At 40.9% G+C, this 22,968-nt stretch overlaps 1 protein-coding gene across 1 annotated transcript in view; it reads left to right on the forward strand.

The window, feature by feature from the left end:
• Positions 1-113: 113 nt before the first annotated feature.
• LOC110537732 (coiled-coil domain-containing protein 8) overlaps positions 114-22,968 on the forward strand; it is a 31,661-nt gene continuing 8,806 nt past the window's right edge. The window contains exons 1-2 of the mRNA XM_021624079.2: positions 114-267; positions 20,748-22,075. Of these exons, the coding sequence (XP_021479754.2) occupies positions 156-267; positions 20,748-22,075 (1,440 nt within the window). The 5' untranslated portion in view covers positions 114-155. The remainder of the gene's footprint in view (positions 268-20,747; positions 22,076-22,968) is intronic.

Consider the following 22,968-nt stretch of genomic DNA (forward strand, 5'->3'; position numbering starts at 1 on the left):
ACATACATAAAGCTATCTTTCCAACTGATCAGACAGTCCTAATCCCCACTCAGGTGTCAAGTACAAAGAAAGGACCGTTCAGTTTCGGTTGTCATCTGTTCTACGTCACCTTTTTGCATTTTAACCACGCCCCTTAATGATCCTTCACAAACAAGATGGCGACTTGCAGGAAGATGAGACGTAGCTGGAAAATTCAATGTTTCGTGTTTATCTTGTTACAACTGTTTACTCCCAACTGTATTTCGGCTCCGCCGGCAACCCAAAACGGTATGTTTAATATTCAAAACGAAGTTACCATGTTTTATGGTTAGTTTTATGTTGAGAGGGAGCTATATGAGCTAACGTAGCTAGCTTTCACCTGAACCAGTATCTGCTTTTACCTGAATTAGTATCTGCGTTCAGCTTTCACCTAGCTACAGTAGCTAGTCGACGACCAGTTCCTGCTGTGCCGCCGACTCTGTCAGAAATAGAAGTCCGGGTTAAAATTTTACAGGCCTAATCATCTAATCTGTCATCAGTGACCATGAACTTTACGTAACGAACGTTACAGTTTCCAATCCTAGCCTCAGCGGGTTCGCTAGTTTGGCGTCAGAGTGAAAGTAAAGATTCATTTTGTCAACGATTCTGCTGATAATTGGTAGTTAGCTAGCTAGTAGCACAATGCTTTCGTGTTAGAATCATATAATTAATGATTCGAATATGAATTTAATATTATCTCAATGGTTAGAAAACCCACTTTATAGATACTATTTTGGTGGTAACAAGCCAGCTACAGTTAGCGAGTTATTTGGGGGTCTTGGACTCTAATTCCAGGTTTGACTGAGAGAAACTGGACTGGACTGTCCGACCAGGTGTCCCTCACCATGTATCTGAAATAATAACCATTCTGTCAGTTAAATGGAAACACTTCTCTAAGCGGAGGCACAATAAGGAAATGTCAACAAAATGATTTCCTTATCACAAGCCTACTTATAAAATATTTTCGTTTTCTGCCTGTACATCATTTTAATATCAACATGTTTTACTTGATAATGCTGTATATCACATATGTCAGAGTCAAGGCCCGCGGGCCACATCCGGCCCGCAAGAAGGTTTTTTACGGCCCCTGGGATGATCTTGATTTATTATTAGAACCGGCCCGCAGCAAGCCGGCAGCCCGCAGATCTTTTACACGCACCAATACTACATTTCCCACAATGCAAAGGTGACGCACCAAGCAGTAGGCTGCTTCATTTCAATATTTATTGGCACAGCAGTCGTCAGCATCACAGTAAAATTAACTTTCAGATACCCATCAAAAATGGCAAAACGGAAGGTGGATACTGAGAACCGGGGGTTTCAAACAAGGTGGGAGTCGGAGTATATGTTCACGAAGGTAGCTGGAAAACCTGTGTGTCTTCTGTGTGGAGAAAGTGTGGCGGTACTGAAAGAGTATAATCTGAGACGACATTATGAAACGAAACACGCGGACACACACGCGGACGCAACTGTCAAGGCCAGTTTTATTTTGGCAGAAGAGATCGCTAAATCAGCCCGGCCATTTACGGAGGGGGATTTCATCAAAAACTGCATGATTAAAGTTTGTGACGAAGTTTGCCCAGAAAAAAGGCAACTCTTTTTAAATGTGAGTCTGAGCAGAAACACCATTGCCGAGAGAGTAGACCAGTTGTCCATCAATCTAAAAGAGCAGCTTGTGAAAAAGGGAAAAGATTTTATTGCATATTCCTTGGCTGTGGATGAGAGCACCGACATTTCTGACATTGCCCAGTTGTCAATTTTCATCCGCGGAGTGGACTCCAACCTAAGCGTGACAGAGGAGTTTTTGGCTTTACGTCCTATGCATGGCACAACTACGGGGCATGATTTGTATGAAGAGGTGTCAAGATGTGTAAATGAGATGGAGCTGCCTTGGGAAAAACTCGTGGGTTTGACAACCGACGGAGCACCTGCGATGTGTGGACACAGGAGCGGACTGGTGGCGAAGATACGGGAAAAGATGCAAGAGGAAAACGCGACAGGTGAGCTGACAGCTTATCATTGTATCATACACCAGGAAGCGTTGTGCGGTAAAGCCTTGAAAATGGAGCATGTAATGAGCATCATCACGCGCACAGTTAACTTTATCAGAGCCAAAGGTTTGAATCACCGCCAGTTCAAGGCATTTCTGACGGAGTTAGAAACGGAGCATGGTGATTTGCCTTATCACACAGAGGTGCGATGGCTAAGCCAGGGAAAGGTGCTTCAAAGATGTTTCGAGCTTCGTGAGGAGATTTGTCTGTTCTTGGACAGCAAAGGGAAAGACACAACACAACTCCGAGACGAAATGTTTCTGTGTGAAATGGCTTTTCTGTGTGACATTACGAGTCATCTGAATGCAATAAACTTGCAGCTGCAGGGTCGGGATCGTGTCATCTCTGATATGTACAGTACAGTGAAGGCATTTAAAACCAAACTGACTCTGTGGGAGACGCAGATGCGGAAAGAAAATTTGAGCCACTTTCCCAGCTGCCAGACCATGAAAGAGAAGCTCTCTACCAGTGCGTTCCCGAGCACACAGTTGGCTGATAAAATAGGTATGCTTGCCGCTGACTTTCGACGCCGATTTGCTGACTTTGAAGCACAAAAAAGCAGGTTGGAACTGCTCGGTAACCCATTTGCTGTTGACGTGGAAAGCTCACCACCAAACCTCCAAATGGAGTTGATTGACCTCCAATGCAATGATGCACTGAGGGCAAAATATGCGGCAGTGGGTGCTGCGGAGTTCGCCCGTTTCCTCCCCGGCACAATGCCCCAGCTGCGCATCCAGGCTGCTCAAACGTTGTCTATGTTTGGCAGCACATACCTGTGTGAACAACTGTTTTCTTTGATGAACCTGAACAAAACATCACACAGAAGTCGACTTACTGCTGAACACCTCCACTCAATTCTGAGGATTTCTTCAGCTCAGAGCCTTACCCCGAACATTGATGAACTTGTGGAAAAGATGGGACACCACCAAGTATCACCCTCAACCTCAAACAAGTGAACATTACTGTGCAATCACATATTTAGAGTTTTTACTCAGTTCAAGTTTAAAAGTTAAAATTTAATATTTGTTTTCACTGCATGTTACTTCTCCTTAAACAAAGTGTTGTTTTTGATTAATAGATTTTTGCACTTTATTTTTTTGTATTTCAATCCAATTATATTTTAAAAATATTTCAGTTGAGTGGATGATAGAAAATTGCTATTATTGTTTTTTCTTTGAAGTAAATTTAGCCCACTTTTGCTAAAATAGAAAATATAGTCTACTGATGGTGCCTTGAATACCGGTTTCTTTCATTTAATGTTCATGTTATGGGGATATTTATATAAAGGAAATTTGTCTTTTGTGTCTGTTGAAAATTAAAGATTACTGACAGAGCCATAAGAAAATATTGCTTTATTTATCTGATCATATTGTAATATATTTGTTAGGTTTTCAGTAGGTTCAATTAGGTTCACTAGACTATATGCGTCATTTAAAATTTTTTCAATGAACATTCGAACAGTCCGGCCCTCGTCTTGTAGCTGATTTTTTTATTTGGCCCTCCGTCCATTTGACTTTGACACCCCTGCTGTATATGGTATTGATATAGAGCTTATCTTCATGGGAATACTTTTCCAAGGTCCTTATTGCCTTCTGAAAATGTCTTGAGGACGAGGAAAATATCATTTTTCGATACCAGAGTAGATTTTTTTTGGGGGGAAAAACTACAACTCTGGCCTTATCGTCTCATATAGAGCTAGTCATGTCCCTTTTGTGCTAAAGCCGAACTGCTATGAGTTCCTTTTTTAGGATCATTGTTCCTCTTTTAGGAGCATTGCATGATGCCACATTCACGGAAAGTGAAACCATGTGGCCTATTCCTACAGGCATCCAAATTGACATGACATGCTATCCATAACAGTCTAATCATTCTCAACAGTAGCCCATTCACTGTGCCTTGTGCCGGCAGATGCGATTGCCCCCATAGTTTCTTGAGTTACGGAAAGAGCCCATCTGTCGACCTGTCATCCTACTGCATTTAACCTGTTATGAGAGCATTTCTTTACCATGTTAAATATCACAATACTCAATACCAAAACGATACCACAGCAAAAAAAAAGGCATATTAGCCAAAGGCACAGAATGACACTTGATCCAGACATATAAACTCAGCTACTGCTCTTTGCAATCGTTGGGCATCATTACATTAGAAAATTGTTACGTCAATATTTTTCAGAGAAGGCCATGTATTCATTAAATCAATTTGACTTTTACCAATTTAACGACATAACATAATGGTAATTTATTTGAATGGCAAATCTCTGGGTAAATCAATACAGGTGAATGTGTATTCAGTAGGAGTGTGTGCATGCATTGAGTTATTGAGCTTGTTTAGCCTCATGGAAATCAGTTTCTCTGAAATTTGGGACTTATTTGTATAGAAGTAGCTTATTTAAAAAAAAAAAAAAAGCACTATCTTTAACCAGTAATCTTGGGATGCAGTTTATCAAATTGACATAAAGTTTTTTTTTTTTCTTCATTTTAGCTAAAACTAACCCTTAACCTAATTATCCTAACGTGCTACGTTAATTCTACTAACCCGATACCGAGTGGCGCAGTGGTCTAAGGCACTGCATCTCAGTGCTAGATACTGCCTGGTTTGATTCCAGGCTGTATCACAAACGGCTGTGATTGGGAGTCCCATAGGGTGGCGCAGAATTGGCCCAGCGTCGTTAGGGTTTGGCCGGGATAGGCCGTCATTGTAAATAAGAATTTGTTCTTAACTGACTTGTCTAGTTAAATGAAAAATAAATAAATACAAAATTCTCCTAACCTGCTACATTAATTATCCTAACCTGATGCGTAAATTCTCCTAACCTGATGCGTAAATTCTCCTAACCTGCTACGAAAAGTAAATTATGAGATACCTTGTATCCAAATCTGCCCATCGGAGCCCTACAGTCAGTTAGTTCGCTGAGGCAGTATATCATCTTAGAGAGATGTGTGAAAGAGACTGCTTTTTAAGTGAATTAGTAATGTTTTTGTGGCAATCATCTTTGAAACCAGCATATGTTACATTATGGTTTGCACATTATCAACAAGAAACTACTAGGCTAGTGAATTTGTTAGTTTTAGCTGTCAGCTAGCATAGCAAGGAAAGTTAGCCTACAATGCTGGAAGCTACTGGTATCATCTTTCATTGTAAAGTGTTCTAGCCTTTATGGACATTGTTTTGTGAAGAGTAATTAAGTTTCAACTAATTAAACTGCTGATACCTCTCACCAAGTCACCTAAGGGACAGTTCAACATTTTATGGCCACAAATAACAATAACTGTAGTGACCCTGTGTTTATAAACGTGGATATCGACTTTACCACTTCAGAATGCTTTTGTGGCACAGTCGATGCCACACAGAGCTCCGGGCCAGAAGGTTGAGGGTTCGCAGACCACTACGGATGAGCTAACTCTCCCTGCCTCTTTCATTAGACCTACAATACAATCAGAGCCGGCTGCAGACAATGACCAGCTTGGTGCAAATCTGATTTTCAAAATTTTGATGTAATATATAAAATGTATGCAACGGATTTTCCAAATGCACCATAACCAATAGGCAAAAGACTTGGGCGCTTCAACATGGTTTGCATTTTCAACACTACAATCTGCACATTTTGGATGCTGGAATTATATACTGAACAAAAATATAAAACGCAACATTTAACAATTTCAATGATTTTACAGAGTTACAGTTCCTATAAGGAAATCAGTCAATTGAAATGCATAGATTAGGGCCTTATTTATTTCACATGACTGGGCAGTGGCGTAGCCATGGGAGGGCATAGGACCACCCACTAGGCAGCCAGCCCCAACAAATCAGAATGAGTTTTTCCCCATAAATGTTTATTAAAGATAGAAATACTCCTCAGTTTCATCAGCTGTTTGGGTGGCTGGTCTCAGACAATCCTGCAGGTGATGAAGCCGGATGTGGAGGTCCTGCGCTGGTGTGGTTATACATAGTCTACGGTTGTGAGGTCAGTTGGATGCTCTGCCAAATTCTCTTAAGATGTTGGAAACAGCTTGTGGTAGAGAATTGAACTCTAGCAACAGCTCTGTTGGATATTCCAGCAGTCAGCATATCAATTGCACGTTCCCTCAACTTGGCATTGTGTTGTGACAACTCCATATTTTAGTAGCCTTTGTGCACCTGTGTAATGATCATGCTGTTTAATCAGCTTCTTGATATGCCACACCTGTCAGGTGGATGGATTATATTGGCAAAGGAGAAGTGCTCACTAACAGGGATATAAACAAATTTGTGCTCAGGATTTGAGAGAAATTAGCTTTTTGTGCATATGGCAAATTTTCGGGACCTTGTATTTCAGCTCATGAAACATTGGACAAACACTTCAGATATTTTATGTTTTTGTTTCGTATATTTTGGATGAATGTGCGCAAGTGGCCGACAGGAGACTTTTGAACTAGCTTAACCAGATTACTACTTTGACTGGTTGTGTTTATGCCACACATAAAGAATAGCTGGTCAGAACGGAAAGGCAGAGCAAGCTTTCCTGAATAACTGGGCCTGCTGGGAGCATACAGTGGCAAGGAAAAGTATGTGAACACTTTGGATTTACCTGGATTTCTGCATAAATTGGTCATCAAATTTGATCTGATCTTAATCTAAGTCACAACAATAGACAAATATAGTGTGCTTAAACTAATAACACACAAATTATCGTATTTTTCTTGTCTATATTGAAAACATACTTTTCCCAACCTACACTATGAGCGTTTAAATTGTGTGAATCCTTAGGCTAATGCCTTCTCCAAAAGCTAATTGGAAGTCAGGAGTCAGTTAACCTGGAGTCCAATCAATGAGACGAGATTGGAGATGTTGGTTAGAGCTGCCTTGGCCTATAAAAAACCCTCACAAAATTTGAGTTTCCTTTTCACAAGAGGCATTGCCTGATGTGAACCATGCTTCGAACAAAAGAGATCTCAGAAGACATACGATTAAGAATTATTGACTTGCATCTAGCTGGAAAGGGTTACAAAAGTATCTCTAAAAGCCTTGATGTTCATTAGTCCACGGTAGTACAAATTGTCTATACATGGAGAAAGTTCAGCACTGTTGCTACTCTCCCTAGGAGTGGCCTTCCTGCAAAGATGACTGCAAGAGCACAGCGCAGAATGCTTAATGAGGTTAAGATGAATCCTAGAGTGTCAGCTAAAGACTTATAGAAATCTCTGGATCATGCTAACATCTCTGTTGACGAGTCTACGATACCTAAAAACACAAAACAAGAATGGCGTTAATGGGAGAACACCACAGAAGAAGCCACTGCTGTTAAAAAAAACCCAGTGCTGCACGTCTGAAGTTTGCAAAAGTGCGTTACTGGCAAAATATTCTGTAGACAGAAGAAACACAGCACTATGTGTGGAGAAAAAAAGGCACAGCACACCAACATAACCTCATTCCAACTGTAAAGTATGCTGGAGGGAACATCATGGTTTGGGGCTGCTTTGCTGCCTCAGGGTCTGGACAGCTTGCTATCATCGACGGAAAAATGAATTCCCAAGTTTATCAAGACATTTTGCAGGAGAATGTTAGGCTGTATTAGAGGTCGACTGATTGATTTTTCAATGCCGATACCGATTATTGGAAGACCAAAAAATGTGATTTTTAATAATGACAATTACAACAATACTGAATGAACACTTATTTTAAATTAATACATCAATAAAATCAATTTAGCCTCAAATAAATAATGAAACATGTCCAATTTGGTTTAAATAATGCAAAATCAAAGTGTTGGAGAAGAAAGTAAAAGTGCAATATGTGCCATGTAAGAAAGCTAACGTTTAAGTTCCTTGCTCAGAACATGAGAACATATGAAAGCTGGTGGTTCCTTTTAACATGAGTCTTCAATATTCCCACGTTTGAAACGCTATTAGCGCACACTCCGCTAACTAGCTAGGCATTTCACATCGGTTACACCAGCCTAATCTCGGGAGTTGATAGGCTTGAAGTCATAAGCCGAGCAATGCTTAAAGCACAATGAAGAGCTGCTGGCAAAACGCACGAAAGTGCTGTTTGAAAGAATGCTTACAAGCCTGCTGGTGCCTACGACCGCTCAGTCAGACTGCTCTATCAAATCATAGAATTAGTTATAACATAATAACACACAGAAATACGAGCCATAGGTAATTTAATATGGTCGAATCCGGAAACTATCCTCTCGAAAACAAGACGTTTATTCTTTTAGTGAAATACGGAACCGTTCCGTATTTTATCTAACGAGTGGCATCCATAAGTCTAAATATGAGAGCGTTGGACTAGTTAACTGTAAGGTTAACTGTACGGTTGCAAGATTGAATCCCCCGAGCTGACAAGGTAAAAATCAGTCGTTCTGCCCCTGAACGAGGCAGTTAAACCACCGTTCCTAGGCCGTCATTGAAAATAAGAATGTGACTTGCCTAGTTAAATCAAGGTGTAAAAATCGGCCAAATCGGTGTCCAAAAATACAGATTTCCGATTGTTATGAAAACTTGAAATCGTCCCTAATTAATCGGCCATTCCGATTTAATCGGTCGACCTCTAAGCTCATCTAAAAACAAGCCCATAGCAACATGGGAAATTCATACCTTACATATCCTGTACATCCACCTAATATACCACTCACCTTTGTCCCTGCCAGTTCTAATGACAGAAACCTCTTCTCAGAGAACTCCTATAGACTGATTTGACAGGATGTCAGCGCTGATTACTAAATCCTATTCACTTTATCTTACTTCAAAAATGTTTTGTCAATCAGAATTTGACCTCTGTTTATCTTAATTTCCCATTTTATGGTCTCAATTTGAAAGATTGAAGCTGAACACCAATTGAAGCTCAACAGATGTTGGGTGATTCAACAGGACAACAACCCAAAACGCAGAAGAAAATACACCTTCTGGAGTGGTGCAGTCAGAGCCCACCTCAACCCGATTTGCAATGCTGTGGCATGACCTCAAGAGCAGTTCACACCAGACATCCCAAGAATATTGCTCAACTGGAACAGTTTTGTAAAGAGGAATGGTCAAAAATTCCTCCTGACCGTTGTGCAGGTCTGATCTACAACTACAGAAAGCATTTGGTTGAGGTTATTTCTGCCAAAGGAGAGTCAACCAGTTATTAAATCCAAGGGTTCACATACATTTCCCACCTTGCACTGTGAATGTTTACACGGTGTGTTCAATGAAGACATGAAAACTTATCATTGTTTGTGTATTAGTTTAAGCAGACTGTTTGTTGTGATCTAGATGAAGATCAGATAAAATGTTATGACCAATTTATGCAGAAATCCAGGTATTTCCAAAGGGTTCACATTGCCACTGTATATGGCAACTGTTCACATTATTATCAGTAGCAGGGTAAAATCACTGGGGAAGCCAAGATGTTCGTTCATATGCCTTGCGACGTGATATATACAGTTGAAGTCGGAAGTTTACATACACCTTAGCCAAATAGTTTTTCACAATTCCTGACATTTAATCCTAGTAAAAATTCCCTGTCTTAGGTCAGTTAGGATCACCACTTTATTTTAAGAATGTGAAATGTCAGAATAATAGTAGAGAGAATGACTTATTTCAGCTGTTATTTATTTCATCACATTCCCAGTGGGTCAGAAGTTTACATACACTCAATTAGAATTTGGTAGCATTGCCTTTAAATTGTTTAACCTGCGTCAAACGTTTTGGGTAGCCTTCCACAAGCGTCCCACAATAAGTTGGGTGAATTTTGGCCCATTCCTCCTGACAGAGCTGGTGTAACTGAGTCCGGTTTGTAGGCCTCCTTGCTCGCACATGCTTTTTCAGTTCTGCCCACAAATTATCTATGGGATTGAGGTCAGGGTTTTGTGATGGTCACTCCAATACCTTGACTTTGTTGTCCTTAAGCCATTTTGCCACAATTTTGGAAGTATGCTTGGGGTCATTGTCCATTTGGAAGACCCATTTGCGACAAAGCTTTAACTTCCTGACTGATTGAGATGTTGCTTCAATATATCCACATTTTCCGTCCTCATGATGCCATCTATTTTGTGAAGTGCACCAGACTCTCGTGCAGCAAGCACCCCCACAACATGATGCTGCCACCCCCGTGCTTCACGGTTGGGATGGTGTTCTTTGGCTTGGAAGCTTCCCCCTTTTTCCTCCATAACAATGGTAATTTTGGCCAAGCAGTTCTATTTTTGTTTCATCAGACCAGAGGACATTTCTCCAGAAAGTACGATCTTTGTCCCCATGTGCAGTTGCAAACCGTAGTCTGGCCCTTTTATGGCAGTTTTAGGGCAGTGGCTTCTTCCTTGCTGAGCTTCCTTTCAGGTTATGTCGATTTAGGACTCGTTTTACTGTGGATATAGATACTTTTGTACCTGTTTCCTCCAGCATCTTCACAAGGTCCTTTGCTGTTGTTCTGTGATTGATTTTCCCTTTTTCGCACCAAAGTACGTTCATCTCTAGGAGACAGAACCCGTCTCCTTCCTGAGCGGTATGATGGCTGTGTGGTCTCATGGTGTTTATAATCATGTTCTATTGTTTGTACAGATACTTGTGGTCTATAATTTTTTTTCTGAGGTCTTGGCTGAGTTCATTTGATTTTCCCATGATGTCAAGCAAAGAGGCACTGAGTTTGAAGGTAGGCTTTGAAATACATCCACAGGTACACGGCCTAATTTACATCATTTGAGTCAATTGGAGATCAGAAGCTTCTAACGCCATTACATAATTTTCTGGAAGTTTCCAAGCTGTTTAAAGGCACAGTCAACTTAGTGTATGTAAACTTCTGACCCACTGGAATTGTGATACATTGAAATAATTTCTGTAAACAATTGTTGGATAAATGTATTCTGTCATGCACAAAGTAGAAGTCCTAACCGACTTACAAAAAGTATAGTTTGTTAATAAGAAATTTGTGGAGTGTGCATCTGTAAAAGTGTGCATGGAGTGTGCATCTCAACTGTGCATCTGTAAAAGTTTGTGGGTCTTAGGGGCCAAGCTGAATTTCTTCAGCCTCTTGAGGTTGAAGAGGCGCTGTTGCGCCGCCTTCACCACACTGTCTGTGTGGGTGGACAATTTCAGATTGTCGGTGACGTGTACGCCGAGGAACTTTAACCTGTTCACCTTCTCCACTGCGGTCCCGTCGATGTGGATAGAGGCATGCTCTCTGCTCTTTCCTGAAGTCCACGATCAGCTCCTTCATTTTGTTGAGGGAGCCTATTGCCACTGAAAATGACCCCAGCAGTATATACTTTGCAAGTGACTGACTGCTGACGTATTACATTTTTCTAAATATTATTTTAGGGGGGAGGGCTTATGACACGAATATGGCACATCTATCAGGTTGTTGATAGGCTGTAACCACTTGATCTATCGATTAGAGTTGTAATGTCAGCAATATAATCATGTTGATATGGCGAGGTAGAAAGATCCCAGCTACAGTGCCTTGCGAAAGTATTCGGCCCCCTTGAACTTTGCGACCTTTTGCCACATTTCAGGCTTCAAACATAAAGATATAAAACTGTATTTTTTTGTGAAGAATCAACAACAAGTGGGACACAATCATGAAGTGGAATGACATTTATTGGATATTTCAAACTTTTTTTAACAAATCAAAACTGAAAAATTGGGCGTGCAAAATTATTCATCCCCTTTACTTTCAGTGCAGCAAACTCTCTCCAGAAGTTCAGTGAGGATCTCTGAATGATCCAATGTTGACCTAAATGACTAATGATGAAATATAAATACAATCCACCTGTGTGTAATCAAGTCTCCGTATAAATGCACCTGCACTGTGATAGTCTCAGAGGTCCGTTAAAAGCGCAGAGAGCATCATGAAGAACAAGGAACACACCAGGCAGGTCCGAGATACTGTTGTGAAGAAGTTTAATGCCGGATTTGGATACAAAAAGATTTCCCAAGCTTTAAACATCCCAAGGAGCACTCTGCAAGCGATAATATTGAAATGGAAGGAGTATCGGACCACTGCAAATCTACCAAGACCTGGCCGTCCCTCTAAAATTTCAGCTCATTTAAGGAGAAGACTGATCAGAGATGCAGCCAAGAGGCCCATGATCACTCTGGATGAACTGCAAGAGATCTACAGCTGAGGAGGGAGACTCTGTCCATAGGACAACAATCAGTCGTATATTGCACAAATCTGGCCTTTATGGAAGAGTGGCAAGAAGAAAGCCATTTCTTAAAGATATCCATAAAAAGTGTTGTTTAAAGTTTGCCACAAGCCACCTGGGAGACACACCAAACACGTGGAAGAAGGTGCTCTGGTCAGATGAAACCAAAATTGAACTTTTTGGCAACAATGCAAAACGTTATGTTTGGCGTAAAAGCAACACAGCTCATCACCCTGAACCATCCCCACTGTCAAACATGGTGGTGGCAGCATCATGGTTTGGGCCTGCTTTTCTTCAGCAGGGACAGGGAAGATGGTTAAAATTGATGGGAAGATGGATGGAGCCAAATACAGGACCATTCTGGAAGAAAACCTGATGGAGTCTGCAAAAGACCTGAGACTGGGACGGAGATTTGTCTTCCAACAAGACAATGATCCAAAACATAAAGCAAAATCTACAATGGAATGGTTCAAAAATAAACATATCCAGGTGCTAGAATGGCCAAGTCAAAGTCCAGACCTGAATCCAATCGAGAATCTGTGGAAAGAACTGAAAACTGCTGTTCACAAATGCTCTCCATCCAACCTCACTGAGCTCGAGCTGTTTTGCAAGGAGGAATGGGGAAAAAATGTCAGTCTCTCGATGTGAAAAACTGATAGAGACATACCCCAAGCGACTTACAGCTGTAATCGCAGCAAAAGGTGGCGCTACAAAGTATTAATTTAAGGGGGCTGAATAATTTTGCACACCCAATTTTTCAGTTTTTGATTTGTTAAAAAGTTTGAAATATCCAATAAATGTCGTTCCACTTCATGATTGTGTCCCACTTGTTGTTGATTCTTCACAAAAAAATAGTTTTATATCTTTATGTTTGAAGCCTGAAATGTGGCAAAAGGTCGCAAAGTTCAAGGGGGCCGAATACTTTCGCAAGGCACTGTGTATATATAGGCTAGGATGATGATGATGTATGCATTATTAGATAGGCCTAGAATGGATTGATGCATGTTGCATATAATTACTCTTGGAGTGCGTAATTGCCATGCTGTTTACATAAAATGCATTGGTGCCAAAAATGTAACAAATTGCGGAATAAAAGCTACAGTTGCCAGTATGCTTCTTTTGAACCCGAAATAAATTAAATCTAATCCAAATTCAGAGGTGTAAAAAGTACTCAATTGTCATACATTGAGTTACATTGAGTAAATGTAAAGATACCTTAATATAAAATGACTGAAGTAAAAGTGAATGTAACCCAGTAAAATACTACTTGAGTAAGTCTAAAAGGATCAGATTTTAAATGTACTTAAGTACAGTGGTGGAAAAAGTACTCAAATGTCGTCATACTTGAGTAAAAGTACAAAGTAAATGCTATACATCAAATTCCTTATATTTAGCAACCAGATGGCATAATTTCTTTTTTTATTACTTTTTTTGACAGCTGGTGCTAACTCCAACACTCAGACATAATTTACGACGGAAGCATTTATGTTTAGTGAGTCCACCAGATCAGAGGCCGTAGGGATGACCAGGGACGTTCTCTTGATAAGTGTGTGAATTGGACTTTTTGTCCTGTACTGCTAAGCATTCAAATTGTAACTAGTACTTTTGGGTGTCATGGAAAATGTATGGAGTAAAACGTACATAATTTACTTTAGGAATGTAGTCAAGTAAAAGTAGTCAAAAATATAAATTGTGAAGTACAGATACAACTAAAGTATTTTTACTTAAGTACTTTACACCACTGTCAATTGTGTGAGTAGACCCTCCCGCAGTTGAGAGGTTTACTGTATTATAATAGCCTGCAGATTAACAATATAGCTCAATGCTATTTTTTTTTAAGACGACGGTGTCACGCAGATGTGAGTCAGGTGTTGGTATCACAACACGTTATTGGCTCTTTCCCCCACGATAATGATGCAGCCCAGACTCCCAGTGCAGGCTAACGTCTCGATCGCACTGACGGCATCATTGCGCAAAAAATGGTATGCAACATCATCTGGATAGTGGTGCAACAAAAGTTCAACATTCACCTTCTGCTACCATTTGTGTCAAACAGTCTGCATTAGAGGTCGACCGATTAATCGGAATGGCCGATTTCAAGTTTTCATAACAATCGGAAATCGGTATTTTAGGGCGCTGATTTTGCCCAATTTTTTTAAACATTTTTTAAAATTATATAAAAAAAAAAACATCTTTATTTAACTAGGCAAGTCAGTAAAGAACACATTCTTATTTTCAATGACTGCCTAGGAACGGTGGATTAACTGCCTTGTTCAGAGGAAGAACGACAGATTTTCACCTTGTCAGCTCGGGGGATCCAATCTTGCAAACTTACAGTTAACTCGTCCAACGCTCTTAACCACCTGCCTCTCATTGCACTCCACAAGGACTGCCTGTTATGCGAATGCAGTAGATGCCAAGGTAAGTTGCTAGCTAGCATTAAACTTATCTTTATAAAAAAACAATCAATCATAATCACTAGTTATAACTACTCATGGTTGATATTACTAGTTTATCTAGCGTGTCCTGCGTTACATATAATCGATGCAACGCTGGGCGACGATTTAACAAAAGCGCATTTGCGAAAAAAGCACAATCGTTGGACGACTGTACCTAACCATAAACACCAATGCCTTTCTTTAAATCAATACACAAGTGTATATATTTTAAACCTGCATATTTAGCTTAAAGAAATCCAGGTTAGCATGCATTATTAACCAGGTGAAATTGTGTCATTTCTCTTGCGTTCATTGCACGCAGAGTCAGGGTATATGCAACAGTTTGGGCAGCCCGGCTCATTGCAAACTAATTTGCCAGAATTTTACGTAATTAGGACATAACATTGAAGGTTGTGCAATGTAACAAGAATATTTAGACTTAGGCATGCCACCCGTTAGATAAAATACGGAACGGTTCCGTATTTCACTGAAATACTAAACGTTTTGTTTTCGAAATGATAGTTTCCGGATTCGACCATATTAAATTACCTAAGTCTCGCATTTCTGTGTGTTATTATCTTATAATAAGTCTGATTTGATAGAGCAGTCTGAGCGATGGTAGGCAGCAGCAGGCTCGTAAGCATTAATTCAAACAGCACTTTCGTGCGTTTTGCCAGCAGCTCTTCGCAAGCACAGCGCTGTTTATGACTTCAAGCCTATCAGCCTAATGTCTGGTGTAACCGATGTGAAATGGCTAGCTAGTTAGCTGGGTGTGCGTTAATAGCGTTTCAAATGTCACTTGCTCTGAGTCTTGGAGTCGTTATTCCCGTCGTTATTCCCGTTATTCCCCGGCTGCAAGGGCCGTGGCTTTTGTGGAGCGATGGGTAACGCTGCTTCGAGTGTGGCTGTTGTCGATGTGTTCCTGGTTCGAGCCCAGGTAGGGGCGAGGAGGGGGACGGAAGCCATACTGTTACACTGGCAATACTATAGTGCCTATAATAACATCCAATAGTCAAAGCTATATGAAATACATATGGTATAGAGAGAAATAGTCCTATAAATACTATATTAACTACAACCTAAAACCTCTTACCTTGGAATATTGAAGACTCATGTTAAAAGGAACCACCAACTTTCATATGTTCTCATGTTCTGAGCAAGGAACTTAAACGTTAGCTTTTTTACATGGCACATATTGCACTTTTACTTCTCCAACACTTTGTTTTTGCGTTATTTAAACCAAATTGAACATGTTTCATTATTTATTTGAGGCTAAATGGATTTGTATTTGTATATTATATTAAGTGTCCATTCAGCATTGTTGTAATTGTCATTATTACAAATAAATAAATAAAAATTGGCCGATTTTAATCGGTATCTGCCTTTTTGGTCCTCCAATAATCGGTATCGGCATTGATCATAATCGGTCGACCTCTAGTTTGCATACCATTTTAATGCATGCATTAGATAAATACAACATACTGTATGCACTGCAACTGCCTTTTCAACGCAATGCTGCAAGAAAAACGCAGCGTTCCGTTGAAAATGAATGTACTTCTGGTGTACCAAAATGCAATGATGCTGTTGGTGTGATCGAGATGTAAGTGGAGCAGGCAGGTTGCGCGCTCCAACTATGTAAGGGAGCTGCGCTGGTAGACTTGAACCGTGACGACAACAACAAACAGATCTACTACCAAACCGTTTTGGTATGCTAGACTAGGTACAGAGATTGCAATGCAATGACTGAGATTGCAAGAGGGAAGAAATCGTCCCACTTAAGAATGTTGAGTAGACAACGTATTGCGTGATGTCTGGATGTCCCTACACAGAGCAGATGGGCCATATTTTCCAGCCATTTACTTGGCTATTTAAAGAGTATGTTTTGTCTCACACCCCTCTTTCCATAGCCACGGGAAGTAGGGTTGTTGAGTGTGCTGCAGCACTCCCTGATTTTAAATTTTGTATTTATTTTTTTCTTCCCACAAAAGTAGTGCACTGGGCCTTTACTGTTTGAGCGGATCGAAATAGCCGCCTGCAGCATGGGGAGAAGTAATTATCCCAACCCACCCCCATCCCTAATCATCTTCTGACGGCCTTGCATCTTCTTATTCAATGTTGATGCTGGCAGTAGCTTCCAGGAATGAATACTCCCATTCTTTGTGGCGACTGCTAATTTGGCATGAGTATAAAATCATGTTGACTCTGGTTGAATCGGGTCATTGATTTAAGAGGACCGGCCAAAGGCATGAGATGGCAGGAGCTAGAACAAACATCCCTCTCATAGGATCCCTGACTGAATGTTTTGTACAGTGACAGAATGCATATGAATTAAGTTAATATTTACTGTACAGTACACTGCACATTTCTACAGTGAGAAGTGTATACTGATAAACTCAGAGTAGGGTGTCCACCCACTGCCCAGCGTGTGTGAACATGCTTTGGTGATGAAATTTCACTTAGTCATATTTGTTTTAATAACATAAGACAAGTAAGACTATTCATGTTCTGAATTGCTGAGTGGGGTCTTTTTCTAACATATTGTAACGACCCTGGGTTTATAAGCGCGGATATCGACTCTGCCGCACGAGCATGCTTCTGCGGCACAGTCGATGGCGCGCCGGACTTTGGGCTAGAAGGTCGAGGGTTCGAGACCTGCTCCCTGCCTGTTACATTACAATATCATTAACATTATATCCAAAAATTGAGATTTCATAACATAAGCACCGAGCTCTGATATACAGTACCAGTCAAGTTTTTCCTTATTTTTCCTATTTTCTACATTGTAGAATAATAGTGAAGACATAAAAACTAAGAATTAACACCCATGGAATCATGTAGTAACCCAAAGGTAAACAAATCAAACATATTTTTTATTGGAGATTCTTCAAAAGCCACCCTATGCCTTGACAGCTTTTCACACTCTAGGCATTCTCACAACCAGGTTCATGAGGTTGTCACCTGGAATGCATTTCAATTAACAGGTGTGCCTTCTTAAATGTTAATTTGTGGAATTTTTTTCCATAATGCGTTTTGAGCCAATCAGTTGTGTTGTGACAAGGTAGGGGTGGTGTACAGACAATAGCCCTATTTGGTAAAAGACCAAGTCCATATTATGGCAAGAACAGCTCAAATAAGCAAAAAGAAATAACAGTTCATCATTACTTTAAGACATGAAGGTCAGTCAATGCGGAACATTTCAAGAACTTTGAAAGTTCCTTAACCTGTTGCAACGCGCAAACCCGGATCCGGGATCCTATTTATAGCCTCAAGCTCATTACCATAACGCAACGTTAACTATTTATGAAAATCGCAAATGAAATTAAATAAATATATTAGCTCTCAAGCTTAGCCTTTTGTTAACAACACTGTCATCTCAGATTTTAAAAATATGCTTTTGAACCATAGCTAAACAAGCATTTGTGTAAGAGTATTGATAGCTAGCATTCCATTTAGCCTAGCATTCAGCATGCAACATTTAAACAAAAACAAGAAAAGCATTCAAATAAAATAATTTACCTTTGAGGAACTTCAGATGTTTTCAATGAGGAGACTCTCAGTTAGATAGCAAATGTTCAGTTTTTCCAAAAAGATTGTTTGTGTAGGACAAATCGCTCCGTTTTGTTCATCACGTTTGGGTAAGAAAAAAAACAAAAATTAAGTCATTACAACGCAAACTTTTTTCCAAATTAACTCCATAATATCGACAGAAACATGGCAAACTTTGTTTAGAATCAATCCTCAAGTTGCTTTTCACATATCTATCGATGATAAATCATTCGTGGCAGTTGACTTTCTCCTCTGAACCAAATGGTAAAATGCACGCACCTGGAGATTACGCAATAGTTTCGACGGAGGACACCGAGCGGACACCTGGTAAATGTAGTCTCTTATGGTCAATTTTCCAATGATATGCCTACAAATACGTCAAAATGCTGCAAACACCTTGGGGAAACGACAGAAAGTGCAGGCTCATTCCTGGCGCATTCACAGCCATATAAGGAGACATTGGAACACAGGGCATTCAAAATCAATGAAATCATTCAATCAATGAAATCATTTACCTTTGAAGAACTTTGGATGCTTTCACTCAGGAGACTCCCAGTTAGATAGCAAATGTTCCTTTTTTCCAAAAATATTATTTTTGTAGGCGAAATAGCTCCCGTTTGTTCATCAACGCTGAACTTTTTTCAAAATGAACTCCATAATATCGACAAACACGGCAAACGTTGTTTAGGATCCATCCTCAAGGTGTTTTTAACATATATTCGATAATATATCCGTCGAGGCAATTGGTTTCTCATAAGAAGCGATTGGAAAAATGGCTACCTCAGTATTTTACGCAAGATTTTCTGCGGGAGACACCATGTGACCACTTGCTAAATATGCTCCCTTACGGCTATTCTTCAATGGAAATGCGTAAAAAGACGTCACAATGCTGTAGACACCTTGAGAATACGTGGAAAACATAAGCTCATTCGTAGCTCATTCACAGCCATATAAGGAGTCATTGGCATGAGGCGGTTTCAAAAAATGCGGCACTTCCTGGTTGGATTTTTATCTGGGTTTTGCCTGTAACATCAGTTCTGTGGCACTCACAGACAATATCTTTGCAGTTTTGGAAACGTCAGTGTCTTCTTTCCAAAGCTGTCAATTATATGCATAGTCGAGCATCTTTTCGTGACAAAATATATTGTTTAAAATGGGAACGTTTTTCATCCAATCAAGCGCTATGATGAAACTGGCTCTCATGAGAACCGCCCCAGGAATGGAAGACCCAGAGTTACCTCTGCTGAAGAGGATACGTTTTCAGAGTTAGCTGCACCTCAAATTGCAGCCCAAATAAATGCTTCATAGAGTTCAAGTAACAAACACATCTACACATCAACTGTTCAGAGGAGACTGTGTGAATCAAGTCTTCATGGTCAGATTGCTGCAAAGAAACCACTACTAAAGGACACCAGCTGAATCAGATGATCTGGTCTCCACAATCCCCCGACCTCAAGCAAATTGACATGGTTCGCGATGAGTCAGACCACAGAGTGAAGGAAAAGCAGCCAACATGTGCTCAGCATATGTGGGATTTCCTTCAAGGCTGTTGGAGAAGCATTACTGGGGAAGTTGGTTGAGAGAATGCCAAGAGTGTGCAAAGCTGTCAAGGCAAAGGGTGGCTACTTTTGAAGAATCTCAAATCTAGAATATATTTTACTTTGTTAAAAAAACATTTTTTTTTTACTACAGGATTTCATGTGTTATTTCATAGTTTGTCTTCAATATTATTCTACAATGTAGAAAATGGTAAAAATAAACAAACACCCTTGAATGAGTAGGTGTGTCCAAACTTTTGACTGGTACTGTAGGTATGGAGGTTTCTCATAACTTTTGAGGATTTTACATTTTGTTGTCGTCAGTTGTTTCCACGGGTCGGAAAAAGCTAAATACGCATGATACGAGCTGAATTAAATGTAATCGGCTTTGAAAATAAAAGCAGTTGACATTAGAGAGATGCTTGTTTTTGAATAATCTTTTAAAAAGGACAGGGATTTCAATTTAATATGAAAAGCATATACTAAAATGCTACATGTATGATGGGATATCGATTGAGACATAACGTCTATTGTTTTATGTTCTGCGGATTCGAGAAGATGAGTTCAACGGGAAAGTGAGCATGTCAGGTAGCAAGTAACCTTCATTTTTGCACAATTCAGCCTTTTTTTCCCACTTTCTCTGGCCTCCATTGAGTCACCATACTTTTAGCCATCTTACAAGGGTAAAAACTTAACGGATTATGAGGTTTGGACCATTGGTACACTTTTTTTTAATATGCATTTTTGATTGGACACCCAACTCCGAGGGCAAAGTGAACCTATTATTTTCTTTTATTTAACACAAAACACATTCAACCATTACAGGTCAGATGTAGAATGATAAGATGTGTGTATCATGTACAATTTGATGATTAGGCCTACGCTATATAACTTGGCTACATTTTTCCACTAAAGATTTCACCACGCTTATTTTCAAATGTTCTGTAAGCTACAAAAAGATTAAACCCCATGACTTGTTTTGTAAAGTGTAGAATGTGAACAGAGGTTCAAATGAGTGTGGTGACTGTTTTGTTTTCAATTCCTACTTCAGCAGTTTTACTGGATCCAGAAGTTGATGATTTAGAACCCTTGCCTTTGGCAACAGCCAGCAAGGATGCAGAAACAGCCATCGGTACTGGTACAACGGACGGCAAAGCAGACACAGTAACCAGTGACAATGATGCAACAGTAATGAAGGCTGGAACAGCAGATGCAAAGGACGCTGCCGCCACACCCATCAAGGACTCTGCCGCCACACCCATCAAGGACTCTGCCGCCACACCCATCAAGGACTCTGCCGCCACACCCATCAAGGACGCTGCCGCCACACCCATCAAGGACGCTGCCGCCACACCCATCAAGGACGCTGCCGCCACACCCATCAAGGACGCTGCCGCCACACCCATCAAGGACGCTGCCGCCACACCCATCAAGGACGCTGCCGCCACACCCATCAAGGACGCTGCCGCCACACCCATCAAGGACCCTGCCGCCATACCCATCAAGGACGCTGCCGCCACACCCATCAAGGACGCTGCCGCCACACCCATCAAGGACGCTGCCGCCACACCCATCAAGGACGCTGCCGCCACACCCATCAAGGACGCTGCCGCCACACCCATCAAGGACGCTGCCGCCACACCCATCAAGGACCCTGCCGCCACACCTATAGAAGACACACCTATCGATGGTGTAATAGCACGTGATGATGCACCATACACCAAAGGGGAGGTTATAGCTGAATCCACTGCCATTAATGCTGAAACAACTGTTGGCAAGTATGCAATAACTGCAGACAAGAACAAAACCAAATTTGATAAATCAGGACTGACTCCTGAAAAACTACCTCCCAAACCTGCTGATTCAGATGCTGATGCTGCCATGACTGCAGCTCCAGCCACCAGCACCACCACAGTCAAAGCCCCAGAGCCTGCCAAGCCCATCCTGGAGAAACCAAGCCCTGCCTCTAACACCAAGCTCGTCAGCCCCATGGACGCAACAGAGGATGAGCAAGAGAGCGATCAAGTGCCTATCAACACCCTGGAGTCCCAGACAGACATGTACGACAGAGAAAATGAGGAAGAAGGTGGTGAAGACTATAACATGGGACCCGCTGTTAAGGTCCCTCTGGACCAGGACCAGAACCAGAACTTTGGCGGCCAAGACCTCAACGAGGAGAACGATGACGGCATGGTGGACGCCGATGATGATGACCAGGTGGTGCTCAGCCCAGCAAAGAGTGCTGGGAAGATAGATGTACGTATGAAGGACACCAACATCTACACCACCCAGGACGAGGACTCCCACTTCTTCTTCCACCTGGTCATCCTGGCCTTCCTGGTGGCCATTGTATACATCACCTACCACAACAAGAGGAAGGTAAGCAGAGGGGGAGTACTTTATTAATCCATACGAGACTGTTTGATTTCTGCTGTACCGAACCCCTTCAATATACACACATGTGTACTGTTGTGGGGTACTTGGAGTTGGGAAACACCTGGCCTAGGCTATAAAATGGACAACAATTGAAAAGAAACAGGCTATGGACAGGTTGCATGCATATCAGCCATTGACCAATACATTTTAGTGAAGCATTGGGTGGTTATGTTGACACTAGGCCTACATTTTAATTTGAGTGCTTTATCTAAAATCGGTGCAACCACTTATTGAAAAATGGTAGCCTAAACTCTGGCGGATATTTCACTGTAATTCATGCATCTCTGGCTGGCAACCGCCCATCTCTTCCTCTTCTCTCTAGTTCGTAAACTAGTAGCCTTGGCTATACACTGAGTGCACAAAACATCAGGAACACATTCCTAATATTGAGTTGCGGCTAGGAACGTATTACCGCCACACCGGCGGTCCCGAATCACGAAGGCAGTCAAATTCCACGTGACAGTTTTAATCATGCTAATTTATTTATTTTTAACCTTTTTTATTTAACTAGGCAAGTCCGTTAAGAACAAATTCTTATTTACAATGACGGCCTAGGAACAGTTGGTTAACTGCCTTGTTCAGGGGTAGAAAGAAAGATTTTCACCTTGTCAGCTCGGGAATTCGATCTAGCAACCTTTCGGTTACTGGCCCAATGATCTAACCACTAGGCTACCTGCCACTCCAATTAGGCCTCTCCAAGCTCTGATGCTGCTGCTGGTCATTAGTAGCCTACCAGACTTGCTAACTGCCTGGTACTCAGCACTCTATTATCTCTTTAAATCACTCTGACATCAATGCAAATGTAATTGAAAATCTAATCAAACACTTCATGAGAG

The sequence above is a fragment of the Oncorhynchus mykiss genome, chromosome 12 (genome assembly GCF_013265735.2).
Source record: "Oncorhynchus mykiss isolate Arlee chromosome 12, USDA_OmykA_1.1, whole genome shotgun sequence".
NCBI lineage: Eukaryota > Metazoa > Chordata > Actinopteri > Salmoniformes > Salmonidae > Oncorhynchus > Oncorhynchus mykiss.